The 24,644-nt window shown below is 54.1% G+C and overlaps 2 protein-coding genes across 4 annotated transcripts; one reads left to right on the top strand and one right to left on the bottom strand.

The window, feature by feature from the left end:
• Positions 1-398: 398 nt before the first annotated feature.
• On the bottom strand, positions 399-18,683 carry DDB1 (damage specific DNA binding protein 1). The gene is made up of 27 exons (XM_026109303.2): positions 18,551-18,683; positions 17,034-17,182; positions 16,786-16,902; positions 15,248-15,469; positions 11,709-11,823; positions 11,503-11,600; positions 10,045-10,203; positions 9,520-9,603; positions 9,230-9,346; positions 8,757-8,859; positions 8,507-8,582; positions 8,318-8,426; positions 7,960-8,138; positions 7,701-7,864; positions 7,498-7,605; positions 6,898-7,105; positions 6,297-6,392; positions 5,921-6,032; positions 5,179-5,302; positions 4,667-4,831; positions 4,122-4,216; positions 3,806-3,976; positions 2,976-3,085; positions 2,588-2,757; positions 2,006-2,108; positions 1,344-1,467; positions 399-1,158 (listed from the first exon to the last, which is right to left on the bottom strand). The coding sequence occupies exons 1-27, from the start codon at positions 18,609-18,611 to the stop codon at positions 1,075-1,077; spliced, it is 3,423 nt and encodes a 1,140-aa protein (XP_025965088.1). The 5' UTR covers positions 18,612-18,683; the 3' UTR covers positions 399-1,074.
• Positions 18,610-24,610, top strand: TKFC (triokinase and FMN cyclase). Of its 3 annotated transcripts, none has more exons than XM_064513393.1 (19): positions 18,809-18,883; positions 19,090-19,199; positions 19,493-19,575; positions 19,997-20,186; positions 20,284-20,394; positions 20,477-20,658; positions 20,910-20,988; positions 21,421-21,510; positions 21,765-21,799; positions 21,876-21,960; positions 22,040-22,129; positions 22,264-22,380; positions 22,546-22,665; positions 22,888-23,025; positions 23,474-23,580; positions 23,698-23,801; positions 23,889-23,922; positions 24,038-24,127; positions 24,334-24,610. In XM_064513393.1, exons 3-19 carry the CDS (start codon positions 19,570-19,572, stop codon positions 24,484-24,486), a joined length of 1,731 nt encoding a protein of 576 aa, XP_064369463.1. In that variant the 5' UTR covers positions 18,809-18,883; positions 19,090-19,199; positions 19,493-19,569; the 3' UTR covers positions 24,487-24,610. The 3 variants fall into 3 exon arrangements, with proteins under 3 accessions (XP_025965089.2, XP_064369463.1, XP_064369462.1); XM_064513392.1 differs by having other exon boundaries at positions 18,825-18,883; positions 19,087-19,199; XM_026109304.2 differs by lacking the exon at positions 19,090-19,199 and having other exon boundaries at positions 18,610-18,883.
• Positions 24,611-24,644: the final 34 nt, after the last annotated feature.

Raw genomic sequence — 24,644 nt, 5'->3', positions numbered from 1 at the left:
CCCCCCCCCCCCACACACACACACTTTACCAGGGACACTCAGCAATACTGCTGCCAAACCCATCTGCACTACGCAACACCAAGAGGCAAAATTAAAATTTCAAGTCAAAAAAAAAGCCATAAAAAAGCATCTGGAAAACACACATGCTCCCCTCAGCACCTGATGGATCCATCTGCCCATCTGCTGATTTTCTGTCAGATCTACAGCTCCCAAACTGCTCCCACCGAAACCAAAATGGAGAAAACATTTCAACATCAGAAATTCCTGCAGGAAAAAACATTGGCTTAGGAAGGGGGGCTCCCTCAAGCAGGTCAAGGACACAGCTCCACCACAGCAGCACACAGAACAAGCATCACACCTGCAGACAAAACGAGGAGCAGAATGCCAGGAGACAGACCTTTCCTCGTGGACTACTTTATTTGGTAAAACTCAGAAACCAACAACTGATTCTGCTTTCCAGAGCTTCCCTCCCTGAGCGAGGCACAAATCCTGCGGAGAGAGAGAAGCATGCTCTGCCCTCTCAGCTTTGTTGCCCAGATGTAGAGGCATCCTCCCCCACTGCCCCACACTTCTTACCAGCCCCAGAGATGACTCCTTCCAGCCCTCACCTGCACCACAGAGGCAGCATCGCTTCCACTTCCAAAAAACACAACAAATCAAAAAGAATCAAAAATGAAACAGAAAGCAAAAAATATATATATAAAAACAAAACAAAACTAAAGACAACAGTGAAGAGTGAATCCAGGCAAGGGCACCCCATCAGCCAAGCGCTACCGGTTACCCAACAAGAGCAACCAGTGAAGACTAGTTCTGGGTCAGCAGCCGAGGTCCGCAGGATCAGTGAATCCCAGCAGGCAATGACATGGTGCCCAACCAACAACCCCCCCCCCCCCCCCCAAATCTCTAACGAGCTGGCTTCCATTCAGAGACTCCTTCCCCCACCTCCCCTTGGGCAAGGACCACTGCCTCTGGTGTTTAGTGTAGCTGGCCAGGGGTCTCCCAGCTGCAGGTGGGAAAAAAAAGACTCCCTTGCTCTACACGGAGGAAGGTGCTAGGGAATGACCCTGAATCCTACTAATGGATCCGGGTCAGCTCCTCCACAATCTTTATCAGGTCATCTACGGTGGCCTCCCTCTTCATGCCGCTGCCGTCATCAATCTGCACAAAGAGAAAAGGCATCAGTATGGGGACATCAGGAGGTGCAGTAGGGAGAGGAACACTCCCAAACCATCGCCTCATGGTAGGACACACATTTAGGATTTACTAGAGCCAAGATTTCTAAGCAGGTTCTCTGCTGCTAACTTTGAAGGGCTCAAGACCATATCAGCCTGTACTCATCTCACCTGCAGGTTTGCCACCACCTCCTGCATCTTGGGTCTGCTGATGTCCAAGAAACTTTCAATCAAGTCACCATCAATGAACCCTGTAGCTGGCTCCGTCTTGCGTTCAGTGTGAAATGATCTCCAGGTGCCAGAGTCAAGGAGCTAAACCCATGTAGAATAACACTAGTCTCAGACTATGTCCAAAAAAGCCCCACTGGGCATACACAGCAGCTGCCCAAGACACATAGACAATGCTGCAGCAAACAGGATCACAGAATTCGTGCTACATTTTATCAGGCTATTCTATGCACCCAGTAACGTCTTGGGGACTTTATCTTACTGCATGTATAAACTGTCTTGAGCACAATCAGCTCCTGTGATTGACAAGTACCCAAAGAAGAGCTGCAATACCACAAAGCCAGCTTTATCTTCAAACCTGGTAAGGTACACCTCTCTATGACAGGCACCTTCCCTCATGGATAAGCACAAAGCCCTGATCGTGCAGCAAACACACTACTGCCCGCTCCAGCTGATGCGCCTTCACCCCAGGATGTCCCCAACAGGGCAGAGAGAAACCTCCAAATACCACCCCCAGCTCTGCTCCTGGCTCAGGTCCAATTCACAAGCCAGCCTCTGAGCATTCACTAGCTGGGAGGGCTCCTGGCTGAACCACGGAAGGATATAAAGAGTGCTCGATCTTGCCCACGCTCTTGATGACTTTATTGAGCCTGTTCTGCATGTCCAGCAGGAGGTTGTACCAGCTCTCCGACAGTGAGGTCACCAGTCCTGCAAAGGGCAAGATGGCAACAAGGGGTCAGGGCTCATCCCAGGGACCCTAAAGCCACACTGCTGCAGCTCCCAGCAGGCATTGATAAGCAAGCTACTGAGACTGGAGCTGCAGTGGAAGCTGGTGTCTGGGAGGGCTAGGACAAGAAAGAAGTTTCAAGGATAGGCAGAGCAATTTCCTTTCCTGGAGGTTCTCCAGAGAGAAAAGTAGCTTTTCAAGGGGAGCAAAAATATGAAAGCATTTCTGCATTCAGAAGGGCAGATGCAGCAGAGGTAGGGGTGCTGGGAAATTCCTTGTCTGTGAGCCCTCATAACACACCACAGCATGCTCTCTGGAAAGGCCTATGTCACATCACAGAGTGTTACTAGAGTGAAGAACAGAGAAGAAAGGAGACAGGAGTCAACCCCAGCCCAGGTCTCAGCAGAAGGGAAGGGGACTTGTTACCCTCCCACTAGAGCTGGGGCACCTTGACCCTTACCAATCATTCCGTTGACTGTGCCGAAGAGAACTGAGCCCTGTGTCGGTGTAGACGTCTCACCCAGGTTCTGCATGACCAGAGACCCATGGCAGAAAACGTTGACAAATTCTCCCAGATGGGACAGCCCCACCTCTTGCAAGTGCTGGCGCTCCTCATCAGTTGTGGCAGCACTGAAATCCAGAGCATCCTGCTCAGTCTATGCCAGAGGTGAAAGGCAAGCTCCCCCATTCCCATCTCGCTGCTCCTCAGAGCCAAGCATGCTTCTCCCCGATTCCTCCCCTGCCTACCTGACATACACACCTTTGCAGCTGTAATATGGAGACCAGAAGGCCCTATCACCCCATCCCTTCTATCACACACTGCCATATTCCCCTTATAGCCAGCTCACCTGTCCTTCTGGCATACAAACAGGTTAAAGGCGTTCTCTGCTCCCAAGAAGTTGTCATCGTCCAAAATCTCTACAGCACTCATCCAGTTTGGATTGAAATCCCGGGCAATCTGAAAGCGGACAAGATGTACCAAGGAGAGGCAGTGTGCACAGATGGCCCTGCCCTGTTATCCAACACCCTCATCCCACCCAACACCAACATTTGGGAGCAAGGTGAGACCCAGTCCATCCCTTTTAACTAAATGAAGCAGCTGAGTGAAAGGCACAAACTGCCTTCTGGACATAGCCTCTGACCTGAGCAGCACTCAACACAATGCCATGGCATTCTCTGGGAGAGCACAGACCAACCTGTGTCAAAGTCATGCCCAGAACCATTCTAACAATTTCAGTGCCCAGACAGTCCCGGTGCCTGGTACATTTCCCCCCAGCTATGCTGCATTTGCTGGCAGAGTTGCAGTGACAATCTTACTAAGCTACCCCAACTGCACAGTAGGCAGTCCAGACGGCAACTCGCCGCTCCCAGCAGGCATCACACATGCCTCCAGAGCCTGTTCTTCTCAAGGCTGCTGCCATACAGCGCAGTTCCCCAACAGCCTGGGGATCTGTCTTTCCAGAGACCACAGGGATCTGTTTAAAACCATGTCCAGGTGATCCTGTTCTCACACAGCCCTACATCCTTAGTTGTCTTCAAAGGGGCAACAAGGCAGGGTGAACCAGGCTACCTTCTTTTATCACCTTAGATGCTGTTTCCCCTGCCCAGAGCCTCCTGGAACAGGCAGTGCAGGCTCCCAGCACCCTTTCAACAAAGGTTATCCAAAAAGCATTGGTACCTCCTCGAAGTTTCCTTCCATGGGCTTGTATGCAAGGAGCAGAACAGAACGCATCAGATCTCCCACAAGGATGAAGTCTCCCTTGGTCTTCAAGTAAAGCGCCATGATGTTATTGTAATGGTTGCACTCTGTGCGCAGCTCTTTCTCAGCCGTCCACTCATACAGGCGCACCTGAAGCAAGGAACATGGCTCTGAGCACACAGACACACGCTCCAAAACAGAGATCAGGGACCCTGCTGACATTCTCATGGCTGGAACGGTCTCCAGCTCTGAATACATGCTGCTAAAGCAATTTAGGGTCTTACAAGAGCCCTACCGTGCTGTTGATGCTGGCTAACAGCTTCCCATTGAACTCCACCATGGAATACACAGCCCCCTTCACCTCCTTCTCTGCCAGGCTCTGCAGCTTCCCTGAAATAAACCGACAGACTCTCCAGTTACTTGCCCTGGACTCCCAGGGGTAGCAAGCCCAGCGAGTTTTCAGACAAGCTGCTCTACACAAAACTGCTTTCCCTAGAAACTGTCTGTTTCTTAAAGGATCTGTGGGCAAGTAATGCAGGAATGATATGAGAGCAGGGGCAAGAAATACAGAAAGCAAATTCCAGAATCCAGTTCTTGTGAGGGATTCCTGGACTTCTCTGAAAGATGGGGAAAAAAAATGGGAACATGCTGTGATGACTTGGCCCGCAACAGAATGAAAGCCACTACAGATCCTGTCTATGGGCAGCTGACAGCAGGCCCCTCAGGAAAAAATGTCTCAGCCTGCTACTGAGATTTGTGAGCTCTCTCAGGCCTGAGGAGCTCAACTCCAACATCCCTCAAGCAGCAGGCCTTAGCCACGTGAGAGCATCCTGCTCTTACCGTCAGAATAGTGGAAGACAACAATGCGGCCCTGTTTGGGCTCTGCCTCCTCAGGATACACCATGGCAGTGCCCACAATGAAGTAGGTGTTTGGATCTTTGCCAAGCTTGCAGGAGACCAGGCTAAGGGCGTATTCATTTTGTAGAAACTGGTGAGCATGAAGCACTGCAAAGAGAGAAAGGTAGAAACAATTGGGTCCCAGAAGGCAGCACCTCCATGTGCGGGTAGAGCAGCCTGTCTAGGGACAGCTAAAAGCTTAAAGACATGTCCAAGCTACAGGGTCAGTGGCTGCCTAGAGATCCCCTCACCTATTCCACCCCACACACATCTTATGCTATCAGATAAAATAAACCACTGTGCCTTAAACCCTTCCTCAGCCCTAAGGCTGCCATTCCTTCAGGAAAAGTTGCTTTGACTGAAGGAAGTGCAAGATCATGGGTCTCAGCCACAAGCTGATGGGCTTGCTCTGGAGAAAACTGGACAAGGGTGCAAGCAGCATTTGAAGCTGGTACCTTCAAAGGTGTGCTGATCTATAATGAGCAGGTTGTGCACCTCCACCTCCTCTCCAAAGGATGTCTCGTGTGGTGCTGTGCTGCTGGAGAACAGCTTGCTGGTGCTCACACTGCTGGAGAGGGCCTACAACACAAAAAGATCAGCTGCATCCTCACACCACTTAGCATGTCCGCACACTACTCCACAGAGGCTGAGACAACAGGGGAACAGCAGGATGAACAGGAGAGAAGGCAAGGCAAGGAGGTCCCTGAGCCTGAGTAAGAGGACACGCTCCCTGCAGCAGTAGAGATGTATGACATGCACAGCAGAGAATTCTGAAGGGAGAGGTACTAAATCCAGCCCTTTGTTTCATGAGGTAGCGCTGCTGAACAACAGTATTAGTAGAAGAGTTTACGCAGTGTTGAGGCTTCCACCACAGCTACTGCCTGAAAGGGACTTGTGCCTGCATCCCTGGGAAAAGGAAACAACTTGAGACTGAACAAAAGCCTGTACTGGAGACTGAAGGAGCAGTACAAAGCAAAGAAACAAAGGTGATCAGAAAACAGCGAGCATGCTGAGCCTGCCAGAGAGCAGCATGGAGAGATCTTACCACCCTGTCTCCTCCCAGGCTGCCACAAGGAGAGCATGTATTCAGAGCTTTGGAAGAGAAGATTGCCATGGAAAATCTGCATCATCGTTTGGCTTGAGGAGATATGGTACCACAGCCCAGAGCTCAGGCATGATCTAGCAGCTTCCTCTCACCTGTGTGCTGGCGCTGGGTCTGAGCGCAGTGGTACCCCCACTGGCATCCTGCACCTCAATACGACTTGAGAGCACACCAAAACACTGCGATACCTCTTGGTAGCAGATCTTCCTGCAAGACAAACAGAGCTGTGTGAGGAGAACCAGGATGAGCCACTCCAGGGAGAGCACTGAGGCTCAGAGGATAACAGGGATAGAGCCACTCACTTCCCCAGACTGCTCTCTCAGGTCTAGCCACAAATTCAGTAAGTGTTCTGAGCCCACAACAGGAATGCGGACTGCAGAGCCCATCTCAGTCCCTGGGGAAGTCTCCCTCCAACCTCTTCCCATGCACCACAGCATGGGCCTGCAAGTCAGACTCCCTCCTGCTGCTCACCTGGGTGATTCATAGAGGGGAACTGTGCGGATGTGCAGCTTCTGGATCTCATCAATAGTGCCGATTGTCAGGGTGCTGTTATTGGCCAATGCCAGGCTGTACAGGAGGGAAACGATGAGCAACAGGGCTTGTAAAGCAGGTGGCACAGACAAGAACCTCCCTCTTTCCCCTCCCCAAACCACTGAGTCCAGGATCCTCTTCTCATGTTGTAAGGAGGTAAACAGGGTGGCTAGATCAGCACAGCTTTGAGGTTTACCAGTGCACAGAGGAGAAGGACAGATGTTTACAGGACAGGAACGTGTGCAGGTGTCTTCTCATGTGAGACCTACACCAAGCAGCACAAAGGACTGATCAGTACCCTAGGAGAATCTAGGGCCTGGACCACTGTATTTTGTGAGCACGAAGAAGGCTCTCCTTCCCATTTCACACAGCTGAGGGCCAGTGTTGGGTGCACAGCTCCTCTGGACATGATAAAATGGGCCTGCTGGGCTGTGCAAGTAACAGTGTAAATCACTGTTCGTGTCACCCTTTACCGAGCTTGTGCCAGTGCAAAGTCCAAACCTCCCCCAGTCGGGTCAGAAAAGGCAAAGTGCACGCTCACCTGTCAGGATACCCATCTGAGTTGAGGGGACACATGTAGTTCACCTCCTTAAGGTTGACATTGGAGAAGACCAGCTTGTGGTTACTGCTGTAGATCACGGTGGGGCGGTCAGAGCAGGCAAACACATTGGTCGTGGACAAAGAGCGAAAAGTCCTCAGGACAGTGGGCTGTGTCCCAAGGGTCACCTTCTTCCGGTCACTCAGCAAACCTGAAGTAAAAGAGCACCAGTGTTGCAAGCTACCCCAATGGAGCTTTCAGAAGCAGGACGGCAGAACAGAGCATGGCTGCAACATGCTGGGAAGAAAGGCCCAGCAGAAATGAGCATGAGTAAATGCATCCTGCTGTCAAAGGGCAACAAAAGGCTAGATATAAGCATCAACCCCCTGTAGGGCAGCTCCTTTCTCCATAGGGTCCACTCAAGAAAGGATCCACCAAATCACTGTGCATCTGAGCACAACTCTGTCAGGGTGGGAGAAAAGATTTTTCTGAACTTATGGGAAAAGAAAGAGATTTCCAGAAGGAAAGGAAAAGAGCAACAAGGAAGTAAGAAGGCCCAGCCACCTTCCCCAACAGCCCACTTGGTGTGAGCCCAGTAGTCACCTGTCTCAAGGCTGAGCCCGAAGTAGAAGAGAGCCCCATCCCCCAGGGCACACAGAAGATAATGGCTGCTCTCAAAGGTCGTCATCAGGATGGAACGAGGGATGATTTCTGCAGAGAGCGGTAGAAGAGAAGGCTGATGTCACTCATGGCTGAATCAGGTCAGTCACCACTGCCACCACCTGGCAGCCCCAGGAGAGCCCTACCTCCTCCCAGCATCTCTTTGTGCAGCAGCTCAAATGAAGGCAGCTTTAGGATGCGGGCGGAGATATCAGTCCAGAGCCCGATAGCACACAGCAGGGACATGCCGTTAGTGTCCCCCAAAGGGGTGATGTCCAGGCAGGCAACTTCATGCTCCATTTCTGTGCAGCTGGCAGGAAGGAGGAAGCAGAGGTATCGATTTGGAGCCCAAAGAGACAGCGGAAGCTTTGACCCCTCAGGCCAGGAAGAGAGACTCATACCCACCTGATCTGCCTGAGCTCCTGGGGTCTGATCTCCAGGTAATACAGGGCTCGTCCCACAGCCACCACCACCTGGTTACTATTGCAGGAAGCCACACTGATGTTCTTCCCATTGGGCTCTTTCCACTCACTCACCAGGGCTTTGGGCTCCTGACTGACCAGTCTCACAGATGCGGAGGTGATCTGAAAACAGAGAACACACCTTTCCTCAAAGCCAGGACAATGCCACCCTTCTGACAAGAAGCACTGCAGACTCTGCCCCAGACGAGCAACACAGACCTGGGTCACCCCCACAGTCAAGAAGGGCTACGGAATCACCACACCAGAGATGTCTCTCCCTGCTCCTCTAGCATAGGCATTACCTGGATCAATTGCTGATGGGCCACATTGCCACAAAAGAAAGTCTGCTGATCATCCACAAACCCTGTCAGCTCTGTCTCTTCCACTTCCTCTCCATTTAACATAAGAACCCTGAAAGGGAAAGGGTTATACTGTTATATTACACTCAAACATGCATCCCAGAGCCTGGCTCCGTGTTAAGTCCATTTTACCTGGTCTGGCCAACAAAGGACAGCACCAATGTATTGTCTGTCTCACGATGAGAGTCTGACCTCAGAGGCCACAGGCCTGCAACAATGAGAGAAGCCATGTTTGCTCACAGGGAATATTCCAAAAGCTGGTGGGTGGCAAGTCCCCTGCCTCAGACCCCAACCTCAGTCTGTGTAGAAGACATGCCCCCACTGTGCCTCTCAGACTGCAGGTTGTATTTGACAGCACTGAAATGCGGAATAGCCCACGCACCTTTAATTCCTGGCAAGTCAATGCTGGCATGCTCGTGAATCCCAATGCCATTCCGGATGATCCGCAGTGAACCCTCTTTAAATGCACCCGAGCACGTGACCAGCTGGAGGAAAAGTAGATGCTCTTTACCAACCATAGCTGGGAAGCTTTCTCACTCCTTGTAGCGATGGGCTCAGTGGAAGATGGGGCTCCCACCTACTCTGCTCCTCAGAGGAAATTCTTTGGCTGCTGATTCTTCCCCATCCCCAGGAAGACAAACCCTTCCTTGTGAATGAGGGTCTCTAAAAAGTAGCCTTCCCACTCATACCACTCTTCAGTGGAAGACCTCAAAGCTTCCCCTGCATCTGGATAAGACTTTCAGTTTCTCTGATGAATGGATCATAGTTTCCTCCTTCCATGGATACCCTACTGCATATACTTGGCTGGTCCAGACCTCCCCGACACTAAGAAAGGCAAGGCAGAACCAACATTACCTGCCCTTGGCCTTGTCTTTCCAGGTCTACCACACACATGTCGACGATGGGACCAAGGTTGGTGAAGGTCTCCATAGCCACTACATAGGAGCCCTGTTCATTGCTGTCCACATTGAGCTATGAATAAACACAATTACAGGTTTCCAAAAAGAAACGGAAAGCAAGTGGCATAGGGAAAGAAAGGAAAGTTTCTTCCTATCTGAGTACACCTCTCCAAGCTCAGATGAAAGTAAAGATGTACAAAATCCTGTCTGAACACACAACTAAGCCAGGAGAAGGCTACCACTTACCTTCACAAGCTGGGAATCCCCAAGTCGAGAGCCAACAAACACAACACCGTTGTCCAGGTAGGTCAAACACTCTGCAATAGATGTCTGGGAATTGAGAAGATGCAGATGAAGCAGCTAGCAAGAAAAGGACCCTGCCATGCCTCCCAAGCACCACTTCTGAACTGCAGCCCAACAGGAAGCCCCTGGGGACGAGAGGGTAATTTAATCCCCTTACAGAATCCACACAGTTCAGAATTCTTCCAGGGATGGAGTGCAAGCACCAGACACAATGAAAACCCAGGAAGATCGTAGACACAGTCAAGTGCCCAGATAGGAATTTCCTCAGCCCAACTGAAACTTCAGAGCTCAGAGATGGGACAGCCACAGAGAGTGAAACATTATCCCACCTCCAGGCTCCAAAAGAGATGCCGTTCTTGCCACTCAACCCTCCACGGAGCATTTCAAGCTTGCAGAGCCTCTGAGCCCCTCAACTGAGAAGCAGCACACACAGCATGCATGATATGGTGGCAAGGGGAAGAGTGCTACCTCTCCAAGCAGTTCCACACGCAGGTCCTTCAGAGTGACAGTGCCATCCATCTGTTCTTCCTTCTCCAGGAGCAGCATGAAGAGACGTCCCTCCATGTCCCCCAGCAAGTATCGGGACCCGTTGGGATCCACGCGATTGTGGCACACAATTGTACTTTGCTGCACTCCAAGGAGGAGGGAAGAAGGTGTTGTTAGGAACCTATCAAAGCAGCCACAAATGTACATCTAGCAAGGTCTACCTCTGTACACACCAGAAGAAAACAACCACATCCATAATGCACCAGCTGCTAGGTAATATCTACAGTGTAGTCTCATGCCAAGGCAGTCTTTCTGCTCATAAGGAGATGGCTGGATTCTTCCCTCAATAAACCATATCAGTGAATACATCCAGAATCTGTGGTCAAACTGCCTCACTAATGCTGGTTTTCCAGAGATGAATGCTATTTGAGACCTACAGAGCTCCAAACCTGCTTCTTTTCTGGACACAACCTCCAGAAATGTATTGTTCTGTGTGGTGGACACTGCCTGGCCTCCTGTCAACATATTTGGTTTTGGCTTAGAAATCCTGATCTTGCAGATCTTTATTGTATGCAAATGTCCCATTGGCTTCAAGCACAGATGTGACCGCACTCAGTTTGCAGACCAAGGCCCAGATCTGTATATCAGCAAAGCACAGACAACTTGTTCCATCTGCTCCAATGTAACAAACTCTCCAGCACAGAGCCCCAGTAGTGGTCCAGGCAAGCAATACTGGTATTTCTTTACCTGAGATCTACAGCTCTTTTCTAGCCCATCATTATTTCCAGCTTAAAAGGATTTTTTGATCACAGCTCAGGTCCTCCTTCAGACTAGAACAGCACCTCGGCAATGCCATTTGTGCTTCCTGTACCATTCAAATGTGGGAACTGGCCCATCCCTCTGACAAAAAAACACAGACTCAAGTTCCATCGTAAACACTGTAAGTGTTTTTTGCTTTGAACGAGTGCCCCAATTATACACCAGTGGACTCGGTCTCCAAGGGGCTCATTCATACCTTCCACTGCCTGAACTGCAACTGTACTCTGGCCTGGACCAATGCCCAAACCACTCACTGCCTCCTAACTAATCCCTTTCTCTGGGGCCCAACCAAGATTTCAGCTTTACTGCATTATCTTCAAATACTCCACAGACAGCAGGGCACATCCTCAGCTACACGTTGCAGTGCAAGCACACACTGCCATCAAGGATCACACATATCCTTCAGTCCCCCAAAATACGGGCCAGGCATTGTCCAAGACACCCATTCACCAAAACTCTGGGCTGCTCCATGGGAGTAAGTGGCCCTATTAGACTACACCTGAGGACAAGAGCAGTTTAAATTCTGGAATGCAAGTGGCCTGATACCCTCCCAGTACTCTCAGACACACCTGGGAATGGAGGAATTACACAGGACATTTCTAGAGTCAAGCATTCACTCACCTTGATGATGGGTGGAGCTATAGCTAGATATTTGTCTCCATTGTGATAGGTGATGGACTCCTGCCCAATGATGATCGCTCCTCCAAAAGGCTCTGGCACTGTGCAGAGGAAAAGACAAATGTCTTATTAGAGAACCCATGCAACAAGACTGAGGCATTAACCCTCAAGGAAGAAACAGGAGGGAAGATATACAAAGCAGGACCAACCTGCAATGACCATGGAGGCTTCAGCCTCTACATTCTCCTGTTTCCAAGGACCTTTGTTAAACTCCTTTTCTCGCAGGGATACCTCATATGTCTTGACATGGCGGCCCTGAGGGTCCTGAAAGAGAAAGCACAAATGACAATGCAATAGGCACAGGCAGACATGAGCGTGAGCCTTACAAGAGCCTCGTGTGCACAACGTAAAGAAACTGCGGAGACATAACTGACTAGCAATCGCAAAGAAAGGACGTGATGCCTCGTCTCCTGCAATGACACGATAACCTAGTGACTGGAGAGCTGCAGAGGTTTTCCATCCTGCTCACTTCTTCAGACTCCAAACTGTATGCACGTCTACACACACACAAACACTAACAAATGCATTTTCCCTAATGTTATCCACACTTAGAACACCCTTTACACAGGTGTGCGTGCCAAAGAACACTTGAAATAATTTCTGTGTTTTTATATCCACAGCTGATTTCCTGGGACTTGTATTTATCTGACACACAGCTCTCTACAAATCCAGGTATGAGTGCCACTGTATAAAATCACGGCCATCACCAGCTCCAGTAAGGGGTTTTGGAATTCAGTTCTACTGCAATGGTGCAGGTGCCAGAGCAGCTGAGCTCTCAGCTCAATTCTACACAGGCTTTTTAGCCCAAGTTTCCTAAGGAAACATAATCTGCTTGCTGGACAATCCCCAGACTGCTCTGCCATTCCAGTAATTCCTGCCCTGGTGGGCAATTTCAACCAAACCAGAGGTCTCAGATGTAGTGAGTCCATACAGGCTTCACTGAAATAAGTGGTGGGTGGAGGAAAGGCACCCAAATCAGTGTCCCTTCGTGGTAAAGGCTGTCTATGCTAACAGACAGTTGGGAATCCATGTTGGAAAAAGATGTACAAGTGTTGTCCAAAGCACAGAGAAAGCTTTGACTGGATCTCACTGGTTTATTTCATGTCTAATAAGCTAACACAGGCTCTAAGACACAGGGAACCTAGGTTTCCTTGGTCATGTTGCTCACAGAACTACCTAGAAAGAGCCTTTCATCCTTTTATTTGTTATGTCTCACCATTTTCCAGATCAAATCTACAAAAATAAGTTAAAAAAAAATTATTCCTCCCTGTAGCTGCCAGCTTTATAAACACTCAAAGGAAACCTGAGTACTTCCTGGTTTACGCTCAAAGACTCTGCGGCTTAGCAGATACCCTCACTGATGATGCTAGAGCCCAGTGTCCATGTGCTGGAGAGGGCTAGCAGTGCAGCACTGAGGGAAGCAAAGTGCAGTACTAGCTAACAGAGAAGGGGAAGCTAGAAGAAAAGAGAAGAGATAGATACACAGGAAGTAAAGACATGAGGATTTAGTACAAAGAGAGCACATCCAGTCTGTTTTAAAGCTGAAACACAGCTTTAAAATAGCAAAAGAGTAACTAATGCAACTTTGGCATTTCTGAACCTTTTTACTCCACACAACAGCATTTCTCAAATATTTTTTATGAACTTGTTCATATATGTGGTATCTTCCTCTAGTTTCAAAAATACAAAACACATCTCAGACATTCACTGCTATTCTACTTAGTCCAAATCCTGTGATCATGATTAATAACTCGAGAAAGAATTAGACATAGAGAAAACACATCTCAGACATTCACTGCTATTCTACTTAGTCCAAATCCTGTGATCATGATTAATAACTCGAGAAAGAATTAGACATAGAGAAGATGCTTGGAAACTTTCCCCTCTCTACACATACATGCAAGTCAGACACACGGAGACCAAAACAAATCCAGTGTTTTATGTAAGACCCAATGAGTCAGACAGAACTTGCATCTCGCTCTTGCTGCAAGGGTAAAATTTGTATGAAGAGTCTGTTAACACAGAGAAAACCATTAATTTACTCCTTATTTTTACAATGCCTGTTTATAACAAACGGACTATTAATGGATTAATCTGTAACACAAAAATGTCAGATCCCTCGAGATAATAACATTTTACTCACCAACTACATGAGATGACGAAGTTCCTTGTTTACAGTGCTCTTGAGGACTGAGTGGAAACCTGGCACTCCTGTTCAAACTGACACGGAGTCTAAGAATTTGGCCAGATCTCCCTCTACCTCAGTTTCACTGCTACACAATAGCAGCTGTACTAACCAAACTCATAGGCACACTTAGCAATAAACACCACTGCTGGGCTTCCTAGCTTTGTTGAAGTGACAACCTGAAGTGAGTCAAAACTTGAAACAGCATCACCAGCCACTTTTACTACATATTTCTACAGGACAAAGACTGGCTAAGAGTCTTCCCTTCTGATGCTAAAGTCAGTGTGGCTGCATGGAAATAAATTGATCCCCGGATACACTCCACATTCAGACAGAAATAAGACTGACAGGTATTCTGAAATTATGTACAACAACGGCTCTCTAGGTGAGACTCTACTCTTTGTCACAGAGGGGATTCGTGAGCCCCTCCGCTTTCTTCCTTTCTTGTCTGCAGCGTTAAATCACTGTGCAGGTCTCTATGAAGTGGGCAGGACTTGATGGCTGGGGAAGTTTACCAGTAAGGCTGAAAAGAGCATGCTGAAACCTCCTGATTTGTTCAAATGATAAGTGAGAGCACCAGCTAACCACAGGGGCAGGTGAAAAGCACTGCCTTGACGCAGGGTACCTGGGCAGCCCTTCCTAGTTACACTGTACACATGAATTCAACAGTAAAGGTGGTTTCAATAGCACCCCCTTCTCTCAAAAATGTCCCTAACAGAGACTTTGAAAACAGATACAGAAGAATCAAGGTACTGCTACCATGTGGCTCATAGCTCTCATGGTATGACCTAGCCACTAAGAAAGCCACTAGACCAAAGCTGAACTAAATTCACAGCGGATCCTGTGCAGTCGTCAAGCGACAGTAACTTTTGGTTAGGCCCAGGCTAGACCTGACTTTGACAAAGCAAAGCAGATCCCTTGTCTAGTCAACACAGCAAAGGCCCTTTGCTTCAAAGTATTTAGAGATGGGCCTATAAACAATACCTCTGTGAGAATCCAGGCAATAAGAGAGATTATGCCTTCTTCTTTACATCCCTGTGGTGGCCTCCCATCTACCACCAAACAAGCCATACTGCCTTTTTTAGGGAAAAGATTCAAGTAGCACAGCAGTGCCTATAGGACACAACCTACTCGGACCCTAATCTACCTGCTCAGCACTTGCTGAAAAGACCTATACATTCCTCCTAACTGTTTAATAAGAAATGGTTCCATCTGAAGCATCAGCTACACAGCTCTCCTGTGGGAGAGTGTTTCCTCCCATACCCCAGAAACAGAAAAAAATCAGAGAGGAACATGGACTTTCCTCAGCTACAAAATGAATCTGCAGGAGTCAGGAATCTGTCTTTTGCACAGCCCACTGGACCACAACGCTGCTTTCTGCAGGCTCCATGACACTAACTGTTCCAATCCTTCTAGAAGACCTTTAGAGACCTTGACTCATGGCACATCAGTCCAGCAATTTCCAACATCCTCTGCTTGAGTCACCAATCAAGAACAGGGTACCTGGTAGACGAAGCAGATGGTCGGAGCCTGACAACCATAGAGAAATTTCACATCGATGACTTGGAGCTCTTCCAGGCGAATGTTAAAAGCCTTTAACTCCTTGTTCTCCCGGTCCAGAGGGATGACCTTAAAGAGGCCATCGTAGAGCCGTAGGCCAATCATCCGGCACTCTGGGTCAATGATGCCGATTATACCTGTCTCCGAGGGACGACCAATACGATCCTGAGTGCAGCCATGGAGATGGGAGAGAGAAAGAACGATCAGTGTCAGAAAAAAGATTTCCACATAGGACCCAAGAAGAATACTAGGTACAAGAGTTACTATCCCATAGCTGAGGAAGGACTCCCTGCACATCACCTAACAAACTTTAAAATATTGTCTGGCAAGTCAAAGAAGATTTCAGCATCTCCCTGATCTAAAAGGGCAGGTGTTTTCCACCAGAGAACCTGGCAGAGCTCCCGAAGCAGACAGCTAATCGTAATCACAGCTACTCCTGCAGCACGGACACCTGGCTCTCTCTCTTCCAAGACTTCTGGAACTAGGCATGCCAACACAAGACCCTGCAATTGGCTTTCTAATCTCAGCTCTCTCTGAAGATGGGGGACATTCTCTACTGAATGCCCTTAAATAAGTCACATTGCTGTCCTGCACCTCAGCTTTTCTGTCACTGAGGGACAGCTATGCTTTCCACTGCTATAAAGTGTTTTGATATCTATGACGGAAAAACACTCTTCAGAAATCAAGTGCTGTTATCAGCCTCTGCAGACCTCTCAGCTTTACATGATGGGGGCTGATATCAGCTTCTCCATATGTCACAATGCAGGGCCATGGCACAGGAAGATTAAGCATTTTTCCCCAAAACACACATTACTGACAGGACATGCCCACCTACACTTCCTGGCCCCTAACCATGTGCTCAGTTCCACTAACAATAAGCCAACGGAAGCTCAGCATTTGAAAACAGATGGAACATATTTTAGCTTGACAGCTGATGGAAAACATTTAGCTAATGACTAACAAAAAGCCAAAGAGGCACATGAATTTCTGACCTGCTCAAAAGGCAAGATCTTAACCTGCATAAAATAGAACAACAGAGAACATCACCAATTATTATGTGTATGATCATGATGGCAAAAGTAACTTCAGCACTAATGCTTTTGGTGTGTAGCATGTAGAGATCTGTCCTGAGGTACGTGAGGAGTCATTTTCTGGGGAAAATTCTACCCTATACTGAATTTTGAAGACTAATTCTCTTTACAGAGGCAGTACATCAAAGCAACCACATTATTCCACAAACTACTCCAAGAACACACTCGTAGCTGTGTCCTCAGTGAGTCCCTGAGTGATTGACTCACTGGAGGCAAAAACCTTTAGAGATAATAATAGCGGCAGAGGAACCATATCAGAATTAGCTGTAGGAAAATAACCATAAATTCTGTCATCTAGACTTGCCAACGTCAATAGAAAAGTAAAACCAGCCCCCAAAAAAGGGGCTTCACATCTTCCAGGACTTGACCAGGTACTGCAACTTCACTCACCTGCACGTTACCATGGGCACGGGTGATAATATCAATACTGTCCCCATTCTGCTTGTACTCAAGGATACACGCATTATACTTGGCTGTCAGGATGAACAATAAATCCTTGCTCTCACCCTAGAAAAGCAAAACAGTGATGTGCTTTCAGGAGGTTTTCACAGAGAAAAAACCCATTCTTGAACCTCAGAGCACTCTGCATTTGCTCTCCTCACCTTATGGGCAGCCCCATCCCCTTGTACCACGCTCACCTTTGGGCGGAAAAGCTCCATGACAGCCGTCTTGCCATACATGCCCACCTCCTTGACAGGCCGCAGCCCCTCTGCTGTGACCACATAGATCTCAAGCCGGGTGTTCTTGGCAATCAGCAGATTTAGATCCTCTGCGGAGGTGAAGTGCCCTAAGAAATGGAGAGAAGAAATCATTGTTCAGCTGCAAAAAAACAGCACCTGACTGCTTTAACCAAGCAACCTGCACCAGGCCGCCAGCGCCAGGGGAATCCTACCTATGCCCCTTGCTCCCACTGTCCGTCTGCGCATCCCTCGCAGGGAGCGGCAGCAGCCTCTCCACAGCACCAGGCAACACTTCCAGCACTCGTGCACCCCTTCGCCCACCACGGTGCCTGGGAAACCCTGGCACCCTTTTCTGTACACCCACATGCTACCCGGCCCACTCAGCAACAGCTGCCCTGGAGCAGTAGCTCCTCGGCCTTCCCCGAGCAACCCCGCACCCCCGCCAGGGTATGCTGCAGCACCCCCAAAGCGCTTTGCAGTCAGGTGACATAACAGACACAGACATTATCACCATCTGCACTGCAGCACCCCCGGCCCTCTGCTGCCCTGTAAAATTCCTAGGGACCCTGCTTCACCTCTGTGCCCCACAGCACCCCCAGAAACTTCAAGGCACCCCCAGCACCTCTGGTGCCCCAACAGCACCCCTGGGAACCTCCAACACCCCAAGAATCTCAAGTTATTCCCAGCTCACCCAGCATCCCACAGCACCCCCAGGAGCTTCCCAACACCCCCAGAAACCTCAAGGCACTCCCAGCTCCCCCAGTAGCACAAGAACCACAAGGCACCTCCAGGTCCCCAAGAAATGACAAAGCCCCCTATCCCCCCTAGAGCCCCCCAGCACCCTGGCAACATTCCCCCCACCATGAACACCTCAGCACCCCTGTTGCCCCACGGCCTTCCCCAGCACCCCCAGGAACCTCCCCCAGCCTGCCTAGTGCCCCACAGCTCCTCCCCTAGTTCCCCCCAGTGCCTCTGGCACCCCCCAGGCACTCCACAGCACCTCCAACGACCCCACAGTGCCCTGGTGCCCCACAGGCTCCTCCAGCCCCACCCCCCCGGTGCCCCACAGCGCCTCTGGCACCCCATAGGCCCCCCAGCTCCTCCCCCCCGTGCCCCACAGAGCCTCTGGCACCCCCCAGGTGCTCCACAGTACTCCCCAGCACCCCTAATGCTCCATAGCGCCCCCCAGCCCCTCCAGGTGCCCCCCAGGACCCCCAAGGGCCCTCAGGACTCCTCCGGCCCCCCAAGTGCCCTCCAGCCGCTCCCCGGCGCCCCTCGGCCCCTCCAGCCCCCTGGTGCCCCAGCCCCCGGGGCGAGCCCCCCCCGCGGCGCACGCGCCGCCGAACGTTGCTCTCCCCACGCCCCCCAGCGCGCGCGGCGCCGCCGTGACCGTTGGACGACGGATGACGACGATGACGACGACGACCCCCCCCCGCCGGCCTCATTCCTCCCCCCGCCGCCGCCGCGGCCGGTACCGGTGACGCAGCCGTTCACGGCCGTCGGCTTCTGCGCCGTCACGACGTAATTGTAGGACATGGCGGCGGCGAGGGATGGCGCAGGAGGGCAGGGAGGGCCGATGCCGGACGCGACAGACACCGAGAGCGGGGCCTCACCACCCCTCGCCGCCGCCGCCTCTTCCGCCCGCAGCAGCCACACGCAAGACGCCGCCGCGCCGCGCGGCCAGGGAGGCGCCCGCGCGCCTGCGCGGCGCAGGAGGCCCGCGGAGCGCCCCGTGACGTCACCGGAAGGGAGCACACGCGGCCGCTCTGCGCTGCGCGGAGGACCCCGGCGGAGCAGACGAGCGGGAGGTGTGCAGAGAGGCGGGAGGCGCTGCCCGGGGAGGGGGCGCCGGGGGGGGCCGTGCCCCCCGTGATGGGATCCCCTCTGTGGGGCTGTGCCCACCCTGGTCCCCCGCGAGGGGATCCCCGCTGTGGGGCTGCGCCCTGCAGACCCCCCCGGGGGAGTTTCCCGCCGTTTTGGGGGGCGCTGAGCCAAGCTCTCTGCCTCTCAGCAGACACCTCCCCGCCTTGTCCCAGTCCCTCCTGCTGCCGTCGCTGGCACATCACCCCACAGAGCCACCCGTGTCCCCCCCTCGGGCAGGGCCCTCTGCCTGCGCCCCTCCAGGTACCCTGGCACCTCCACACTGGCACTGGGCAGGGTTTTGGGGTCTCTACTTCAGCAGGGCCAATGCGAACGGATCCTTCTGCCTGCGCTGAGCCGGGCCAGGGGGTTGTCCCTGCCCCTCTGGGTGGACCTTGCCCTTCCCTGCCCCTTCTCCCCCTCGAGTCTCCCAGCAGAATTTGGACTCCGGCTGAAGTCTGCGTGGGGGATTCACCGCTGCAACGTCTGGGGCAGCAGGCTGAGCTGAAGAGGCTTTGCTCCGTGCCCAGCGCTGCATCTGCCTGTCACCTCCGCAGGGCAGCCGAACCAGAGGGATCTGAGCCTGTTCTCCCAGGAGCTGCTCCGCAGAGCCCAGCGCAACCACGCTGCCCACATGGAGGTGAGCCCAGGAAGCAGGGGGCGAAGCTGCTGTGGCCGCCTGGGTGCAGTGCCGCAGCCTCCCTGTCGCTGCGGCGCTGCTGGACCAGGCCCAGGGGAACACCGGGGCAGGGCTGAGGAAAGCCCCTGCTCACGCTATGCTGCAGATGGGCCAGCAGGAGAGACTCTCCTCACCCTGCCAGGTGCCAGTGCCAGAAGCCAAGCCTGGAGGAGTGGGGCCACAGCTGGTGCAATGTGGCCCCATCCTAAAGAGGCATGATTTACACCCTGCTCACTCCACAAGCCCTTCCCTGGCCTGGGTGGGTTGGGGTCCAGCACCCTGAGGGCTGGAGGGTCCCCCTCCCATCCCTATGTCCTGCAGCGCTCCAGCCACCATCACCCCACGCCATGCCCTGTGACTGCCTCCTCTCTCTGTTGCACAGGTCTCCAAGAAGCTGGTGAACTCGGTGGCTGGCTGTGCAGATGATGCCCTGGCAGGGCTGGTCGCCTGCAACCCTGGCATCCAGCTGCTGAAGGGGCACCGGGTGGCCCTGCGGGCCGATCTGGAGGGCATCCAGGGCCGCGTGGCTCTACTCTCTGGAGGGGGCTCTGGCCACGAGCCTGCACATGCCGGTGAGTGGCCATGGCATTGCCCAGGAACTCATTTGCTTCTTGTCCTGTGTGCTCCAGCTGCACCCTGCCCTAAGCACCCCTCTGCCCCGCTCCCCAGGATACATTGGGAAGGGCATGCTGACTGGAGTGGTGGCTGGCGCTGTCTTCACTTCTCCCGCCGTGGGCAGCATCCTGGCAGCGATACGGGCAGTGACACAGGCTGGCGCAGGTTCGGTGGCATGGTGGAGCGTGGGGTGTGATGGGAGGGGGCCTGCCACCACAGCTTCACCTCGCACCTCCTCCCTCCCCAGCGGGTACCCTCTTGATTGTGAAAAACTACACCGGGGACCGGCTGAACTTCGGGCTGGCGCTGGAGCGGGCGCGGGCAGAGGGGGCCGATGTGCAGATGGTGATTGTGGGGGACGATAGCGCCTTCACCACCCGGAAGAAGGCAGGGCGCCGTGGGCTGTGCGGCACGGTGCTCATACACAAGGTGAGCAGCTCCGCAGCACCCCTCTTTCCCCAAACCCTGGCAGAGAGCCAGGTGCTGGCCCCTTCTGGGGACCAGAGAGCCGCAGCTGGCAGGTGAAGGCATCGGGGTATGGTCCAGGTCTGTTGGGTGCCAGCAGTGCTGCAAGCCCCGTTGCATCCCTCTGGGGCTGCAGGTTTTCAAGGGAGGGTGCCAGGTGTGGTGTGCCAGCGGGTGCAACGGCCACAGCCCTTGCACACCACTGCCCTTTGCAGGTGGCCGGGGCCTTGGCCGAGGCGGGGGCAAGCTTGAACAAGATTGTAAAGACAGTGTCGGCAGCCACCAAAGCCATGGGTATGTGCGTGGGCATCTCTCGGCACGATTCTCAAGTCCTGCACTGTCAGCCATCGCTGGCTTCCCAAGCCCTGTGTGCCTGCAGGGAGCCCCAGGGCTGGTGCTCCTCGGAGCAAGACACTGGTACATCTGGGACCTGCCCTGTCCCCCAGCCCCATCCTGCCCCAGCTCTGCAAGGCTGGCAGCCTCCTCCCTCCCTCTCCCTCCTCAGTGGCAGTTTGCAGAGTTTGCAGCCATGGGGCAGATAAGAGACGCCAGCTCAGGGTGGACTTCAGCCCTGCGCAAGGTTGCCCTGCATGCGGCCCACGTGCCGGCAGCATGGCTGGGGCAGGGCAGGCCCTGGCAGCCCTCCCGTGCCTGGCCGTCTTATCTCTCAGCACTGTCCTGAGGAACCAGCATGCTTAACCCCTTACTTCTTCCCTCTCCATGCAGGTACCCTGGGCCTCAGCCTGTCCCCATGCAGCGTCCCTGGATCCAAGCCCACCTTCCAGCTGGCTCATGATGAGATGGAGCTGGGCCTGGGTGAGGAGGTGCTGCTTGTCCCCTTCTGTATCCAGGCCTGTGTGGCTCACAGCACATCTCCCCGTGCCTGGCTGTTGGCTGTCACCCTCATGGCCAGGGACTGAGCACCCCCACACCTGCATGCCTGCTGGCACCCACGGCATCAGGCAATCTGGCCTTGGGGACACGGGGTGGGTGTCAGCTGGCCTGAGAGGTGCCCATGGGAATGGGACGGCTGCAGCCAGGCATGGGGTGATGCTGCCCTGTCTTTGCAGGGATCCATGGTGAAGCGGGTGTGCGCAGGATGAAGGTAAGTGTGGTCCCATCGCACCTCCCCTCCCCTTGTGCTCCTCCACCCTCCACTCACAGCCCCCTACTCTCCCCAGGTGGTGTCGGCAGACAAGGCTGTGGAGACCATGCTGACACACATGACAGACCCTTCCAACGCCTCTCACCTGCCCCTCAGCCCCGGTGAGTACCCCTGGCCCTCCACAGCCTAGCTCCCGCTCAGGCGTGAGGCCTGGGGCTCACTGTGCTCCCTGCTCTCCAGGCAGCTCTGTGGTGCTGGTGGTGAACAACCTGGGCGGCTTGTCCTACCTAGAGCTGGGCATTGTGGCCGGTGCAGCCGTGCGCAGCCTGGGTGAGTGTTGCTGAGCAGGATGGAGACAGATGGGGCGAAGCAGGGGGTCCCAGGGCACCATCCCCTGGCTCTGCCTGGCTTCTCTGCTCTCAGGGACCTCCCCCAGCCCACTCATGGCTGCCCTGTGCCCGCAGAGAGCCGAGGCATCCACGTTGCCAGGGCCTTGGTGGGCTCCTTCATGACAGCGCTGGAGATGGCTGGTGTCTCCCTCACCCTCCTGCTGGTGGATGAGGAGCTCCTGAGGCTGATCGGTGAGCGTTCACAGGCAGGGATGTGGGGTGTCCCAGGAGACCTGGTGGGCACGCAGGACTGGTGCCTCGTTGCCAGCATGGGCAGCATGGCCAGGAAGAGATGGCAAGAAGCCAGCAGGGTCCTGCAGAGCTGGCACTCACCTGTTTCACCCTTTGCTGCTCTAGATGCCAAGACCACGGCTGTGGCTTGGCCCAACCTGGCCGCAGCACCTGCAACGAGCCAGAGAGAGGAAGTGCCAGCGCCAAAGGAGGAACTGAAGACAGTGCAGCCTGCGACCAGCACGGGTACGGGCAGCCCTGGGATTGCCCTCTGCCATGGCCCTGCAGGGCAAGGCAGGGAAGCCCCGCTGTGCTGTGTCCCCTGGAAGCTGTCACCTTCCCGTGCCTTGGTATCACCACCTCTTCCTGGGGATGAGGGCAGGCAGGTTTCCCACGTTGCTGGGCGCTGGGATGGGGAGGCGTGTGTGCTGGGACGTGGAGGCCCAAGCTCACGTTTCCTCTTTGCAGGGCCCGGCGGGCAGCGGGCACAGCTGGTCCTGGAGCACGTGTGCAGCACCCTGCTTGCCATGGAGGACAAGCTCAATGAGCTGGATCGTGCTGCAGGCGACGGGGACTGCGGCCACACGCATGCCCGAGCCGCCCGAGGTGGGTGCCAACACCCGTGCTTCCGCCCAGCGATGTGTGGGGAGAGGGTTCCCCCAGCCACCCCCTCCCAGGGAGCAGGGACACCCCCCAGACACCCTTTCTTGGGGAGTAGGGACCCCCTAGCTGTTCTCTCCAGCTGGGAAGTGGGGTCTCCCCCTAAACTGTCCCTTCCTGGGGGACAGGGTCCCCCCAGCCATCCCCTCCCTGGGAGGAGGAGTCCCAAGGTGTCCCTGCACCCTGCCTTGCTCCCAGTGGCACTGCCCTCAGGGGTGATGGGGAATCCCTGACTGCACCCAGGAGGGGCAGGGATCCCTAACTGCTGCTGGGGCAGTGTGGGGGTCCCTGGCTGTTCCTAGAGGAGTTGGGGGGCCTCCTGCTGCCCCTAGGGGAGACAGGGGTCCAAGAGAACTGTCTCAGCCCCAGCCATGTCCCCGCTGTGTCCCTGCAGCCATCCAGGAGTGGGTGCGTGCCCGGCCTCCACCGGCAGCCCCGGCCCAGCTTCTCTCCGCACTGGCCGACCTGCTGTTGGAGGAGATGGGTGGCTCCTCGGGAGTGGTGAGTGAAGGGCCGTTGCGTGGGGGGAGAGCAGTGGGGCTGGCCAGGCCTGTGGTCCCCGTGGGACCCGGGCCGTCATCCCCACCACGGGCACCGATGGGGCTGGTGTCCCTGCAGCTCTATGGGCTGTTCCTGACGGCAGCTGCCCAGCCCCTGCACAACCGCAGCGACCTCCCGGCCTGGGCTGACGCCATGGATGCTGGCATCAAAGCCATGCAGCGGTGAGTGGCAGGAGCGCAGGCGGCGGGCCCCCGAGCCCTCTGCGGGCCTGTGCCCCTGCCCTGCCAACCTCTCTGTGCTCTGTGCAGGTATGGTGGAGCTGCTGCGGGGGACAGGACCATGGTGAGTGCTGCCATCCCCGGGCCCAGGGGACTCGGAATCACCCCGCTGCCCCGAGCTGAGGTGGCCCAGGCCTGCCCGTGGCCCTGCTTCTCAGCCCGCTCCCCTTGTCTCCCAGCTGGACTCGCTGTGTGCTGCCAGGGAGGTCCTGCAGGCCCTGCGCACCCCTGGTGCCAACCTGCTGCAAGTGCTGGCCACAGCTGTGCAGGTATGGGGGCAGAAGGGAGCCCAAGATGGGTACGGGGGAGCCCGGAGCAGGGCAGCCCGAAGACAGGCCAGGCTGCTGGGGCCCAGAGGTGGCAAGGGAAAGGGTGGGAATTGCCATGCCAGGCTGCCAGGATGCACAGTATATCCAGGCTAGGAAGCATTGGGCAGGTCTGGCCACATCCTGAGTGGGCCCTGTCTCCTTGGCAGAGCGCGGAGGCTGCGGCGGAGGCCACCAGGCACATGGAAGCCGGTGCCGGCAGAGCCAGTTACATCAGCTCGGCCCAGCTGCTGCAGCCGGACCCCGGAGCGGTGGCGGCGGCAGCCGTGCTGCGCGCCGTGCTGGAGGGGCTGCAGAACTGAGAGGTGACCCTCACTGCCAGTCCCCCTGCCCGTCAGCCCCTCCTGTGCCCCAGGGCTCTGGGGGTGGCAGGAGTTCAGGCAACGCTCACCACACATCCCCAATAAACCTTCGTGGCCCACCTAACCTGGCCCAGAGTATCAGTCTCCGCAAGAAGGGG

The sequence above is a fragment of the Dromaius novaehollandiae genome, chromosome 5 (assembly GCF_036370855.1).
Source record: "Dromaius novaehollandiae isolate bDroNov1 chromosome 5, bDroNov1.hap1, whole genome shotgun sequence".
NCBI classification, from domain to species: domain Eukaryota; kingdom Metazoa; phylum Chordata; class Aves; order Casuariiformes; family Dromaiidae; genus Dromaius; species Dromaius novaehollandiae.
Note: the sequence above shows the minus strand (reverse complement) of the source record. Positions and strands in the feature narration are given on the sequence as shown.

Coding starts and splice junctions, on each gene's coding strand:
- DDB1 (XM_026109303.2), bottom strand. CDS start 18,611: ATGTCCTACAATTACGTCGTGACGGCGCAGAAGCCGACGGCCGTGAAC. Junction 7,606..7,700: donor CAAAGAGATGCTGGGAGGAG/GTAGGGCTCTCC, acceptor CGCTCTCTGCAG/AAATCATCCCTCGTTCCATC. Junction 2,109..2,587: donor CACAGTCAACGGAATGATTG/GTAAGGGTCAAG, acceptor TGCCCTTTGCAG/GACTGGTGACCTCACTGTCG.
- TKFC (XM_026109304.2), top strand. CDS start 18,610: ATGGCGGCGGCGAGGGATGGCGCAGGAGGGCAGGGAGGGCCGATGCCG. Junction 22,130..22,263: donor TGCAGCCGTGCGCAGCCTGG/GTGAGTGTTGCT, acceptor CTGTGCCCGCAG/AGAGCCGAGGCATCCACGTT. Junction 22,666..22,887: donor GCAGCCTGCGACCAGCACGG/GTACGGGCAGCC, acceptor TCCTCTTTGCAG/GGCCCGGCGGGCAGCGGGCA.